The sequence below is a fragment of the Oncorhynchus nerka genome, linkage group LG11 (assembly GCF_034236695.1).
Source record: "Oncorhynchus nerka isolate Pitt River linkage group LG11, Oner_Uvic_2.0, whole genome shotgun sequence".
Classification (NCBI taxonomy): domain Eukaryota; kingdom Metazoa; phylum Chordata; class Actinopteri; order Salmoniformes; family Salmonidae; genus Oncorhynchus; species Oncorhynchus nerka.
The window spans coordinates 11,768,361-11,783,609 of NC_088406.1; the positions used below are offsets into that span (position 1 = coordinate 11,768,361).

At 43.2% G+C, this 15,249-nt stretch overlaps 1 protein-coding gene across 1 annotated transcript; it reads right to left on the reverse strand.

The window, feature by feature from the left end:
• Positions 1 to 523: 523 nt before the first annotated feature.
• LOC115136589 (extracellular calcium-sensing receptor-like) lies at positions 524 to 9,091 on the reverse strand. Its single transcript, XM_029672127.2, has 9 exons — positions 8,500 to 9,091; positions 8,118 to 8,406; positions 7,832 to 7,918; positions 7,600 to 7,707; positions 6,853 to 7,494; positions 6,409 to 6,639; positions 2,819 to 2,942; positions 1,900 to 2,372; positions 524 to 1,816 (listed from the first exon to the last, which is right to left on the reverse strand). The coding sequence occupies exons 1-9, from the start codon at positions 8,733 to 8,735 to the stop codon at positions 1,373 to 1,375; spliced, it is 2,634 nt and encodes an 877-aa protein (XP_029527987.2). The 5' UTR covers positions 8,736 to 9,091; the 3' UTR covers positions 524 to 1,372.
• Between the last annotated feature and the right edge of the window lie 6,158 nt (positions 9,092 to 15,249).

The window sequence follows — 15,249 nt, forward strand, 5'->3', positions numbered from 1 at the left end:
CTATAAGGTCAATGGGTGAATGACATTCAACACATGGCTAATAGGGTAGAGGAGGAGGAACAAGACGCTATGATTATATGCGTTTTTTAAATGTAACCTTTATTTAACTAGGCAAGTCATTTAGGAACAAATACTTATTTACAATGATGGCCTACCCCGGACGACACTGGGCCAATTGTGCGCCGCCCTACGGGACGCCCAATCCCAACCAGATGTGAACCAGGGACTGTAAAAACACCTCTTGCACTGGTATTACAGTGCCTTAGACCCCTGCGCCACTCTGGAGAACATCATGATGATGACACGTTTGTGTTCATTCTCACTGTGATGATGTCACGTTTGTATTCATTCTCACTGTGATGATGTCACGTTTGTATTCATTCTCACTGTGATGATGTCACGTTTGTATTCATTCTCACTGTGATGATGTCACGTTTGTATTCATTCTCACTGTGATGATGTCACGTTTGTATTCATTCTCACTGTGATGATGACACGTTTGTATTCATTCTTTGTATTCATTCTCACTGTGATGATGTCACGTTTGTATTCATTCTCACTGTGATGATGTCACGTTTGTATTCATTCTCACTGTGATGATGTCACGTTTGTATTCATTCTCACTGTGATGATGTCACGTTTGTATTCATTCTCACTGTGATGATGTCACGTTTGTATTCATTCTCACTGTGATGATGACACGTTTGTATTCATTCCCACTATGCCCCTAGAATAGGAAACAAAAGATATTATTACACTTACTAGATATAGTTAAATAACCATTCAGACTTCCTGATTGAACTTCCTGAAACTACATTATAATTTCCACACAATCTCAATCAGGGAGGGGCCACGAAAAAAATCTGAACTCATGTGGGGCAGCAGTTTTATTTATCTATACATTTTGCTATTGGGCGTAGAGAAATTGGTGCAATTTTAAAGCAAGTTTCTTGCAATTCTACACATTTTCCCATGTGGCAGAGAGAAGATTTAGCATATTTTGCCATAGGTTGTAGATAAGTGTTTGCAGTTTTCAATATGTTGACTAAATGAGAGTGGTAATTTGACCATGATTACTACAGTTTTATGATAGCTGGCTAGAGCAATCTAGAAAAACGTTAGCTGACATGGGCTAATTGAGAGACTGTCAGTGACTGACACAACAACAGGAAAATGCTGACACAGAACCACATCTCTATATTTCACCTTGTGTATTCTTCCATTCTTAATATTCAATATTAAGTTGATAACCTGACTGTCCTAAAAAAAACTAAATTGATCAGTTTTGCAAATTGATCCGCGGGCCTACAAAAGGGGGGGCGGGCCGTCAGTTGCCCGTCCCTGATATAAATGATAGACGTTGTAGGATCCACTAGAATGTCTTGTCAGGTTCAGACTTGGCCATGAGGTGTTTCCTGTTGTTCTTCTCAGGCTTCAGCAGAATGATGTAACATTTGGGCAGGAAGAGGCAGGTCAGCAGGCCGAAACTGGAGCCCAGGATGGCGAACACCTCCGTGGCCGTGGAGTACTTCCCAGGAGAGCTGACGTAGGCAGGGACGAAGGCCACCCACACGGCACAGAAGATCAGCATGCTGAAGGTGATGAGCTTGGCCTCGTTGAAGTTGTCTGGGAGTTTTCTGCCCAGGAAGGCTAAGAGGAGACAGAGAGAGGCCAGCAGGCCGATGTAGCCCAGCACAAGGCAGAAGCCCAGGGCTGAGCCCTCATCACATAGGAGGATGACACAGGCACTCTCACGTGTCATCAGTCTGCGTGGGCTGGGAGGGGAAACAGCCAGCCACACAGCACAGATCACCACCTGGAGGAGAAAAATAATTGTTATGTTGATAAGTCCAAAAAGGGTGCATGATACGAAGAGAACAGCTGGGTCTGTGTTCCTACCTGGACCATAGTACAGAGTGAGATGAAGGCTCTCTGCTGTAGAGGCCCAAACCATTTCATGACATTACTGCCTGGAAGTGTAGCCCTGAAGGCCATCAACACCACTATTGTTTTCCCCAGAACACAAGAGATGCAGAGGACGAAGGTGATCCCAAACGCTGTGTGGCGCAGTGAACAGGACCACTCAGAGGGCCGGCCAATGAAAGTAAGAGAACACAGAAAACACAGAGTCAAGGAGAAGAGCAGCAGGAAGCTCAGCTCAGAGTTGTTGGCCCTGACGATGGGGGTGTCGTGGTGACAGGCAAAAATGAGGACGACTGTGGCAGTGCAGAAGGACCCCAGGAGGGCCACGGAGAGCAGAGCCATACCCATTGTGTCACCGTAGGACAGGAAGTCAACCTGCTTGGGGATGCAGGCTGTACACTCCTCATTGGACCAGAACTCAGGTAGGCAGCGAACACACTCTATAGCATCTGGGAACATGAAGAAGAAAAGACATATTTCTGTAGTGAGGCTGGGTTATGACAACACACTCTATAGCATCTGGGGAACATGAAGAAGACAAGACATATTTCTGTAGTGAGGCTGGGTTATGACAACACACTCTATAGCATCTGGGGAACATGAAGAAGACAAGACATATTTCTGTAGTGAGGCTGGGTTATGACAACACACTCTATAGCATCTGGGGAACATGAAGAAGAAAATACATATTTCTGTAGTGAGGCTGGGTTATGACAACACACTCTATAGCATCTGGGGAACATGAAGACAAGACATATTTCTGTAGTGAGGCTGGGTTATGACAACACACCCTATAGCATCTGGGGAACATGAAGAAGACAAGACATATTTCTGTAGTGAGGCTGGGTTATGACAACACGCTCTCACATCCCTACAGGCTGTAGACTGGCCTCACCTGTCTGATTGCTAATCTCCCCTGCTGTACAGACCACACAGTCAAAGCAGCAGATAGGGAAGTGAGACCTGATGGCCCTCCGAGTGCCTGGAAGACAGCTGCTACTGCATACTGACAGAGGGACCTGGGAGGGAGGGAGATCACACACTGCTTCAATCAGAATTAAACATGAATGCACAGGAAGAGCAACAGAGATAAACATGAATAAACATGAATGCACAGGAAGAGCAACAGAGATAAACATGAATAAACATGAATGCACAGGAAGAGCAACAGAGATAAACATGAATAAACATGAATGCACAGGAAGAGCAACAGAGATAAACATGAATAAACATGAATGCACAGGAAGAGCAACAGAGATAAACATGAATAAACATGAATGCACAGGAAGAGCAACAGAGATAAACATGAATAAACATGAATGCACAGGAAGAGCAACAGAGATAAACATGAATAAACATGAATGCAGAGATAAACATGGAAGAGAGCAACAGAGATAAACATGAATAAACATGAATGCACAGGAAGAGCAACAGAGATAAACATGAATAAACATGAATGCACAGGAAGAGCAACAGAGATAAACATGAATAAACATGAATGCACAGGAAGAGCAACAGAGATAAACATGAATAAACATGAATAAGATAAACATGAATAAAATGCACAGGAAGAGCAACAGAGATAAACATGAATAAACATGAATGCACAGGAAGAGCAACAGAGATAAACATGAATAAACATGAATGCACAGGAAGAGCAACAGAGATAAACATGAATAAACATGAATGCACAGGAAGAGCAACAGAGATAAACATGAATAAACATGAATGCACAGGAAGAGCAACAGAGATAAACATGAATAAACATGAATGCACAGGAAGAGCAACAGAGATAAACATGAATAAACATGAATGCACAGGAAGAGCAACAGAGATAAACATGAATAAACATGAATGCACAGGAAGAGCAACAGAGATAAACATGAATAAACATGAATGCACAGGAAGAGCAACAGAGATAAACATGAATAAACATGAATGCACAGGAAGAGCAACAGAGATAAACATGAATAAACATGAATGCACAGGAAGAGCAACAGAGATAAACATGAATAAACATGAATGCACAGGAAGAGCAACAGAGATAAACATGAATAAACATGAATGCACAGGAAGAGCAACAGAGATAAACATGAATAAACATGAATGCACAGGAAGAGCAACAGAGATAAACATGAATAAACATGAATGCACAGGAAGAGCAACAGAGATAAACATGAATAAACATGAATGCACAGGAAGAGCAACAGAGATAAACATGAATAAACATGAATGCACAGGAAGAGCAACAGAGATAAACATGAATAAACATGAATGCACAGGAAGAGCAACAGAGATAAACATGAATAAACATGAATGCACAGGAAGAGCAACAGAGATAAACATGAATAAACATGAATGCACAGGAAGAGCAACAGAGATAAACATGAATAAACATGAATGCACAGGAAGAGCAACAGAGATAAACATGAATAAACATGAATGCACAGGAAGAGCAACAGAGATAAACATGAATAAACATGAATGCACAGGAAGAGCAACAGAGATAAACATGAATAAACATGAACAGGAAGAGCAACAGAGATAAACATGAATAAACATGAATGCACAGGAAGAGCAACAGAGATAAACATGAATAAACATGAATGCACAGGAAGAGCAACAGAGATAAACATGAATAAACATGAATGCACAGGAAGAGCAACAGAGATAAACATGAATAAACATGAATGCACACGAGAGCAACAGAGATAAACATGAATAAACATGAATGCACACGAGAGCAACAGAGATAAACATGAATAAACATGAATGCACACGAGAGCAACAGAGATACACATGAATAAACATGAATGCACAGGAAGAGCAACAGAGATAAACATGAATAAACATGAATGCACAGGAAGAGCAACAGAGATAAACATGAATAAACATGAATGCACACGAGAGCAACAGAGATACACATGAATAAACATGAATGCACAGGAAGAGCAACAGAGATAAACATGAATAAACATGAATGCACACGAGAGCAACAGAGATAAACATGAATAAACATGAATGCACACGAGAGCAACAGAGATAAACATGAATAAACATGAATGCACACGAGAGCAACAGAGATAAACATGAATAAACATGAATGCACACGAGAGCAACAGAGATAAACATGAATAAACATGAATGCACACGAGAGCAACAGAGATAAACATGAATAAACATGAATGCACACGAGAGCAACAGATAAACATGAATAAACATGAATAAACATGAATGAATAAACATGAATGCACACGAGAGCAACAGAGATAAACATGAATAAACATGAATGCACACGAGAGCAACAGAGATAAACATGAATAAACATGAATGCAGAGATAAACATGAATAAACATGAATGCACAGAGCAACAGAGATAAACATGAATAAACATGAATGCACACGAGAGCAACAGAGATAAACATGAATAAACATGAATGCACACGAGAGAGCAACATGAATAAACATGATAAACAATGAATAAACATGAATAAACATGAACACGAGAGCAACAGAGATAAACATGAATAAACATGAATGCACACGAGAGCAACAGAGATAAACATGAATAAACATGAATGCACACGAGAGCAACAGAGATAAACATGAATAAACATGAATGCACACGAGAGCAACAGAGATAAACATGAATAAACATGAATGCACACGAGAGCAACAGAGATAAACATGAATAAACATGAATGCACACGAGAGCAACAGAGATAAACATGAATAAACATGAATGCACACGAGAGCAACAGAGATAAACATGAATAAACATGAATGCACACGAGAGCAACAGAGATAAACATGAATAAACATGAATGCACACGAGAGCAACAGAGATAAACATGAATAAACATGAATGCACACGAGAGCAACAGAGATAAACATGAATAAACATGAATGCACAACAGAGATAAACATGAATAAACATGAATGAGCAACAGAGATAAACATGAATAAACATGAATGCACACGAGAGCAACAGAGATAAACATGAGATAAACAGAAGATAAACATGAATAAACATGAATAAACATGAATGCACACGAGAGCAACAGAGATAAACATGAATAAACATGAATGCACACGAGAGCAACAGAGATAAACATGAATAAACATGAATGCACACGAGAGCAACAGAGATACAATAATAAATACAGATACAAATTCAACTTAATTAATGTATTATAAGACCATGTTCTATGACCATGAAATTCAAAAGAATATATCTAAAAAGGAAAACTAAACTACTAAATGCAATTTCTTACAACAACAACAAAAATATTTAACAGACATTATAGTTGAATGCAGTTTAATAAAATGAATGTTCTTTGTTGCATCCATCCCCTCCAGCTATTCTTTGCCTCCTCATTTTCCAAGATATTGAATCATATTTTTTTCCAAAGAAATCTAACTAGGTCAGCATTTCTTAAAGAATAATAAGAGAATAAAAGGTTCAGACATTTTTGAGAGCCTTACTGTCGTCTGGTTTCCATTCCAGATGATGTCCGTTTTCTGGATGTATAGTTTCTTCCTGCCCAGGCTGGTAGTCTCGTCAAACCTCCCCACTGTGACAAACTTCACCTGGCCCTCTGCCCCTAACTGCCAGTTCACCAGGTCATACACAGCTACTGGGTCCCCGTTCACATCAAACTTAGTCTCATCACCAAACGAGTTAGAGAACTCCACCTGCTTCAGGTAGTGCAGGAGCTGAGGAGAGAAAGACAATCGGGCATACATTCAGAATGTTTCAAATTGAACCATTTGGCTTGTTTAAAACTATTTTTAAAAGTAAATACTTTTCTTACTTAAAACTATATATGAAAGTTTAAAAAAAAGTTTTGTCTAAAACTTTATTTCAAAGTAACTATTTTTCTTGTTTAAAACATCAGTACATTTTTCTGACCAGTACCAGTCCAGTACCTGCCATGGCTGTATGCTGTCAGTATTTGGGCAGGAATGCAGAGGGAAAGGTCCTCTTCCTGTCTCACAGCTCCTCATAGCATGCAGTGCGTGGGCGATGGCGTACACAGCCTTGTACACATTATAGGATATCCTCAACTGAGACACGTCAGAGTAGATGTTCCTGACACTGCCCAGGTCCTCAAACCCAGAGCACAGAGGTTTACCCCCCTGACTATCTCCACCCCCATCACCCTGCAGGCTACACCTAAACACCTCCTCCCAGAAAGGGCGTAGGAACGGGTCCTCGGAGGCGTCTGGGCTGGAGGGGTGGAGACGCAGCAGGAACTCCTGTAGTCCAGGGATGTGCCCAGCTCGGCGGATGGCGAAGCCCATGGAGCCCTGGAGGATGGGGAGGAAGCGGGTTGGGGTGGAGAGAACTGAGGCTGTACTCCAGGCTTCGCTGGCCAGCCACTGCACCCCTGTCAGACCCTGCCGCAGGGCCTCATCAAACAAAGCGCCAGCATCCTGCTCCAGGGCAAACACCAGAACCACGCCAGCCCCAGAGGACCGAATACGGGCAACGATGGAGGCCATGGCCCCTTCCGCATGGTTTTTGGGGATGATTTCATGGAGGGCCATGCAGGCACCGAGCCTCTGCACCTATAAAGGTATACTATGGTCATTTAGCAGATACTTTCAGCCATAACACATTCACATTGTGTATTTATCCACACAGGAGAAAATGATACAGTATATCCCACAAACCTTCTCAGAAAATAGTTGTGCTCCCCCACGACCATATGCATCGTCCCCGGCAACCACACCCACCCATTTCCAGCTGAAGTGCTGGACGAGCTGCACCAGAGCATCCACCTGGAATCAGACATTGATGAACCATTTGACAACGCTCAATTGCTACGAGAGTAGAGATTCAATAGGAATTAGATCAGAGAGAGAAAGTGGAGAAGTTAGAGAGTTACATGGAATGAGAAGTCACCTGGAAGAAGTCACTGGGCATGGTCCTGAGGAAGGCTGGGAACTCTGCCTTGTTACTGAGACATGCACAGCTAGAGAAATAACTGACCTGAGAGAGAGAGAGAGAGAGAGAGAGAGAGAGAGAGAGAGAGAGACAGAGACAGAGACAGAGACAGAGAGAGAGAGAGAGAGAGAGAGAGAGAGAGAGAGGAAGAAGTAACTCTACAGCCAATGTACTTCTGTTAGTAACACCCTAAAACTGTGAAGAGTAGTGCATACTGTTAATTGTAAGTGGTCAGTCTGCCTACCTGAGGTACTCTGAAGACTCCCAGGAAGCGAGCCACCACCAGAGACAGAGTGGAACCTCCATCCCCGATGACCACTGGAACCAGGCCATGACAGGATCCCCCCTCCACCTCTCCTTCCCCTTCTCCCCCCATCAGTTCCACAGAAGCCCTCAGGGCGTGGTAAGGAGTACTGCACGAATCATATATCTTATATCCCAGAGTGAAGTTGGGGAGCAGATGATCATCTCTGTTGATCTCTTCGATGGCAAACATCATGGTCTGCATCCAGCGGAATGTCCGGAAGTTAAACCTGCGTGCGAGAAGAGAGGACAGAGGGATGAGCCTTACATTGAATCCTTTTATGGTGACGGCCATAGTCTAGAGAACTAACTCAGACCCTCACCCGGTGCAGCGTGAGCGGGCTGGTTTGGAGGTGAAGGAGAAGTCAGGCTGCATCACCATGTCATGGAGGGAGAAGAGGCCCCCTAGCATCACATTCCCATCCCTCTGTAGCACTGGCAGGGCAGAGGGACCCACCATCGGTCTACACTGCTGAAGCTTGGACTGAGGCTGGGAGGAGATTAGACAGAAGAACTCCAAGCACAGCACTGTCACACAAAGGAACCCTGACCTCTGCATTGTCTCCTCACTGCCACTATTTGCTCAGATAAGTCAAAAATATATATACCAGTTTATAACTTGTACATCCAACAAAGTCACACCAAGACTTTGACGGTTCCTACTGTACTATAATCCATAAGGAGACATAGAATCAAGCCATGCAGTAAAGAGAGTTGTTAACTCACTACAACAGCCTGCATGTTGTTAACTCACTACAACAGCCTGCGTTCCCATGAAGAGAGATTCCTCCAGTTTTAGAAAACACACCCTAATAAACTGTAACATATTGCATATCCTCATTAAGTCCATTCACCTGTCCAACTGCCAAAGACATACATCCATGCTGAACCCTCAGACAGTACAGAACACAGACACACACACATCCTCACCCACTCATTGTGGGGTCACGGCAAGAGCCCTCTTTATATGTTGCCTACCTGACTGACCCCCCCTCTCCTCCTCCTCCTCTCAGATCACCTCCTGTCAGATTAGCTCTTCTCTCCCCAGGGATGCCGGTCAATGGAAAGACGAGAGCATCTGCCAGTTTCACAGTGACAATAACAAACAACTGCCATGCACATTGGACCATAATGGAGTGAGACAGGAGACAAACACCATTTACCATTCTGCCTGAGTGAACCAGCTGATCTTACAGCGATGTGAGGAGGCTCACCTCACCTCCCTGCAGACAGGTACCTGCTATAAGTCTCAGACCTCTAATTTACACACTCCTCAAGGAAGAATGTGTGTCTCATTGGAGTTATGACAAAATAATGATATAACACTGCTGTTGTCATGGCAGAATAGGAGCAAAACGGTTTTGTTGAAAGTGTTGTGAAAAGTCTTCCATGTATAGTACAGTACGTATATGTTAATAAACAGAACCAGTCAAATGTTTGGACACACCTACTCATTCAAGGGTTTTTCTTTATTTGTACTATTTTCTACATTGTAGAATAATAGTGAATACATCAAAACTATGAAATAACACCTATGGAATCGTGTAGTAACCAAGAAAGGTGTTAAACACATTTTTCAAAGTAAAATGCCTTGATGACAGCTTTGCACACTCTTGGCATTCACTCAAACAGCTTCATGAGGTAGTCACCTGGAACGCATTTCAATTAACAGGTGTGCCTTGTTAATTTGTGGAATTTCATTCCTTCTTAATGAGTTTAAGCCAATCAGTTGTGTTGTGACAAGGTAGGGGTGGTATACAGAAGACAGCCCTGTTTGGTAAAAGACCAAGTACATATTATGGCAAGAACTGCTCAAATAAGCAAAGAGAAATGACAGTACATCATTACTTTAAGACATGAAGGTCAATCAATCCGGAAAATTCAAGAACTGAAAGTTTCTTCAAGTGATGTCGCAAAAACCATCATGTGCTGTGATGAAACTGGCTCTCATGAGGAGCGACACAGGAAAGGAAGACCCAGAGTTACCTCTGCTGCGAGCATAAGTTCATTAGAGTTTCCAGCCTCAGACATCGGCAATTAAATACACCTCAGAATGCAGCCCAAAAAATGCTTAATAGAGTTCAAGTAACAGACACATCTCAACATCAACTGTTCAGAGGACACTGTGTGAATCAGGCCTTCATGTTCGAATTGCTGCAAAGAAACCACTACTCAAGGACACCAATAATAAGAAGAGATTTACTTGGGCCAAGAAACATGAGCAATTGATATTAGACCAGTAGAAAATCTGTCCTTTGGTCTGATGAGTCCAAATTTGAGAATTTTGGTAGGTGAACGGATTATCTCCAGATGTGTGGATCCAGCCATGTAGCATGGAGGATGAGATGTGATGGTGTGGGTGTGCTTTGCTGGTGAGACTGTCTGTGTTTTGTTTTTTTTACATGTCAAGGTACACTTAACCAGCATGGCTACCACAGCATTCTGCAGCGATAAGCCATCCCATCTGGTTTGCGCTTAGTGGGACTAAACGCATTGTCTTTTTTTTCAACAGGACAATGACCCAAAATACATCTCCAGGCTGTGTAAGGGCTATTTGACCAAGAAGGAGAGTGATGAGTGCTGCATCAGATGACCTGGCCTTCACAATCACCTAACCTCAACCCAATTGAGATAGCTCGGGATGAGTTGGACTGCAGAGTGAAGGAAAAGCAGCCAACAAGTGCTCAGCATATGTGGGAACTCCTTCAAGACTGTTGGGAAATAATTCCAGGTGACTACCTCTTGAAGCTAGTGCTGTCATCAAGGCAAAGGGTGGCTACTTTGAAACACTGGTTACTACATGATTCCATATGTGTTATTTCATAGTTGTGATGTCGTCACTATTCTACAATGTAGAAAATAATGAAAATAAAGAAACCCTTGACTGAGTAGGTGTGTCCAAATTTTTGACTGGTACTGTATACAGGGCATTTGGAAAGTATTCAGACCTTCAAACTTTTTCCACATGTTGTTACATTACAGCCTTATTCTAAAATGGATTCAATATTTTTTCCCCCTCATCAATCTACACACGTTACCCCATAATTAATAACAGGTTTCAAGACTAGTCATTCAACTGAGACTGCTCTTCTCTGTATCACGGAGGCCCTCCGCACTGCTAAAGCTAACTCTCTCTCCTCTGCTCTCATCCTTCTAGACCTATCGGCTGCCTTCGATACTGTGATACTGTGAACCATCAGATCCTCCTCTCCACCCTCTCCGAGTTGGGCATCTCCGGCGCAGCCCACGCTTGGATTGCGTCCTACCTGACAGGTCGCTCCTACCAGGTGGCGTGGCGAGAATCTGTCTCCTCACCACGCGCTCTCACCACTGGCGTCCCCCAGGGCTCTGTTCTAGGCCCTCTCCTATTCTCGCTATACACCAAGTCACTTGGCTCTGTCATAACCTCACATGGTCTCTCCTATCATTGCTATGCAGACGACACACAATTAATCTTCTCCTTTCCCCCTTCTGATGACCAGGTGGCGAATCGCATCTCTGCATGTCTGGCAGACATATCAGTGTGGATGACGGATCACCACCTCAAGCTGAACCTCGGCAAGACGGAGCTGCTCTTCCTCCCGGGGAAGGACTGCCCGTTCCATGATCTCGCCATCACGGTTGACAACTCCATTGTGTCCTCCTCCCAGAGCGCTAAGAACCTTGGCGTGATCCTGGACAACACCCTGTCGTTCTCAACTAACATCAAGGCGGTGGCCCGTTCTTGTAGGTTCATGCTCTACAACATCCGCAGAGTACGACCCTGCCTCACACAGGAAGCAGCGCAGGTCCTAATCCAGGCACTTGTCATCTCCCGTCTGGATTACTTCAACTCGCTGTTGGCTGGGCTCCCTGCCTGTGCCATTAAACCCCTACAACTCATCCAGAACGCCGCAGCCCGTCTGGTGTTCAACCTTCCCAAGTTCTCTCACGTCACCCCGCTCCTCCGCTCTCTCCACTGGCTTCCAGTTGAAGCTCGCATCCGCTACAAGACCATGGTGCTTGCCTACGGAGCTGTGAGGGGAACGGCACCTCAGTACCTCCAGGCTCTGATCAGGCCCTACACCCAAACAAAGGCACTGCGTTCATCCACCTCTGGCCTGCTCGCCTCCCTACCACTGAGGAAGTACAGTTCCCGCGCAGCCCAGTCAAAACTGTTCGCTGCTCTGGCCCCCCAATGGTGGAACAAACTCCCTCACGACGCCAGGACAGCGGAGTCAATCACCACCTTCCGGAGACACGTGAAACCCTACCTCTTTCAGGAATACCTAGGATAGGATAAAGTAATCCTTCTCACCCCCTCCCCCCTTAAAATATTTAGATGCACTATTGTAAAGTGGCTGTTCCACTGGATGTCTTAAGGTGAACGCACCAATTTGTAAGTCGCTCTGGATAAGAGCGTCTGCTAAATGACTTAAATGTAAATGTAATAATGACAATGCAAACAAAATATATATTTTTTGCAAATGTATATTTTAAAATAAAGAAGGAAATATTACATTTACTTAAGCATTCAGACCCTTTACTCAGTACTTTGTTGAAGCACCTTTGGCAATGATTACATCCTTGTGTCTTCTTGGGTATAACGCTACAAGTGTGTCACACCTCTATTCAGGGAGTTTGTCCCATTCTTCTCTGCAGATCCTCTCAAACTCTGTCAGGTTGGATGGGGAGCATCGCTGCACAGCTATTTTCTAGTCTCTCCAGAGATGTTGGATCGGGTTCAAGTCCGGGCTCTGGCTGGGCCACTCAAGGACATTCAGAGACTTGTCCCAAAACCACTTCTGCATTGTCTTGGCTGTGTACTTAGGGTCGTTGTCCTGTTGGAAGGTGAACCTTCTCTCAAGTCTGAGGTCCTGAGCGCTCCGGAGCAGGTTTTCATCAAGGAACTCTCTGTACATTACTCCATTCATCTTTGTCTTGATCCTGACTTGTCTCCCTGTCCCTGCTGCTGATAAACATACCCACAGCATGATGCTGCCACCAGCATGCTTCACTGTAGGGATGGTTGCATGTTTCAGGCCAAAGACTTCAATCTTGGTTTCATCAGACCAGAGAATCTTGTTTGTTATGGTCTGAGAGTCATTTAGGTGCCTTTTGGCAAACTCCAAGCGGGCTGTCATTTGCCTTTTACTGGGGCTTCCGTCTGGCCACTCTACCATGAAGGCCTGATTGGTGCATAGATGGTTGTCCTTCTGGAAGGTTCACCCATCTCCACAGAGGAACTCTGGAGCTCTGTCAGAGTGAGCATCGGGTTCTTGGTCACCTCCCTGACCAAGGTCCTTCTCCCTCGATTGCTCAGTTTGGCTGGGCGAGCAGCTCTAGGAGTCTTGGTGGTTCCAAACTTCTTCCATTTAAGAATGTTGTAGGCCACTGTGTTCTCGGGGACCTTCATATCTGCAGAATTTTTTTGGTACCATTCCCCAGATCTGTGCCTCGACGCAACGCTGTCTCGGAGCTCTACGGACAATCCCTTCAACCTCATGGCTTAGTTTTTGCTCTGACATGAACTATCAAATGTGGGTCCTTATATAGACGGGTGTGTGCCTTTTCAAATCATGTCCATTCAATTGAATTTACTACAGGTGGACTCGAATCAAGTTGTGGAAACATCTCAAGGATGATCAATGGAAACAGGATGCACCTGAGCTCAATTTCGATTCTCATATCAAAGGGTCTGAATTCTTATTTAAATAAGGTACCTTGTTTCATTTTTTTATTAGCAAAAATGTCTAAAACCCTGTTTTCGCTTTGTCATCGAGGGGTATATTGTGTAGATTGATGCGAACATTTTTTTGTTCAATTCATTTTAGAATAAGGCTGTAATTTAACAAAATGTGGAAAAAGTCAAGGGATCTGAATACTTTCCTAATGCACTGTACATGTGTAGGTGATTCATTCAGGACACAGTGTTGCTCTTTTCCTTTCATACCAGCTCTGAGTCTCTTAGTGGAGTAAAGCATACGTACAGAGTATTTAGAGAGTTGGCACAACTTTTAGAATTTTAAATATTGTTCTAAATCTAGATATTCAGTTACATTGCAGTGTTTAAATATTGTTCTAAATCTAGATATTCAGTTACATTGCAGTGTTTAAATATTGTTCTAAATCTAGATATTCAGTTACATTGCAGTGTTTAAATATTGTTCTAAATCTAGATATTCAGTTACATTGCAGTGTTTAAATATTGTTCTAAATCTAGATATTCAGTGACATTGCAGTGTTTAAATATTGTTCTAAATCTAGATATTCAGTTACATTGCAGTGTTTAAATATTGTTCTAAATCTAGATATTCAGTTACATTGCAGTGTTTAAATATTGTTCTAAATCTAGATATTCAGTGACATTGCAGTGTTTAAATGTTCACTGTGTCATGTTAATAGGGCGCTAACATGTCTTGCCATAGAATGTTGTAATGTCATGTAAACGGCATTATAACGCGAATAAACCTCAATGTCCCAACTCTCTAAATACAAATCTCTGCTGTAAACCTGTGGAGTAATGACTCATTAAGGCCCGCTTTGTGCAATAATGTGCTCTGGTGTTTGGGAACAGATCATTAAGACTAGTGCTGCAGGCTATGTGAGACAGAGAGGAGGGCAGAGAGAGAAAGATGTAACCAGATAGAATAAGTGTTATGTCGCCTCAGGCTATAGTTTGGCTCCTCTTAACTAATACCCTCCCTTTGTGAGAAAGAGAGGGGAGGATGGAGCGAGAGGGAGGGGGAGTGATAAAGAGGTGTAGAGGTGTGTTGTTGTGCTCAAGGTAACAGTTTCCCCTCCTGACCTCTAATGTCTCCCTGAGACTACCTCTGCTTAGTAAGTAGGGTCATAACAAGATGTCCCAGGTTGCACCTCTCTCAGAGGAGGACCTGTTCAGATGATAATGAAAACAACGTGGTGAGAGCGAGAACAACACTGAGATTGTTGCTGTATCACTGAGCTCCTCCAGGGAAAAGGCAGGAGGCACAGAGCAGTGAGGTTTAATCAGGCAGTGTCCAGATAAGGTCAAATAGATGTATATTGGCACTCTTGCATGATTCACTATTTCTTCTGAAAAAAGTTACATTTGA

Bases quoted from the DNA above. Each gene is read 5' to 3' on its own strand.
- LOC115136589 (XM_029672127.2), bottom strand. From the start codon at position 8,735: ATGCAGAGGTCAGGGTTCCTTTGTGTGACAGTGCTGTGCTTGGAGTTC. The intron at 8,407-8,499 runs GTGAGGGTCTGA...TCTCGCACGCAG, and splicing joins GCCCGCTCACGCTGCACCGG to GTTTAACTTCCGGACATTCC. The intron at 7,708-7,831 runs GTGACTTCTCAT...GTCTGATTCCAG, and splicing joins TGCCCAGTGACTTCTTCCAG to GTGGATGCTCTGGTGCAGCT.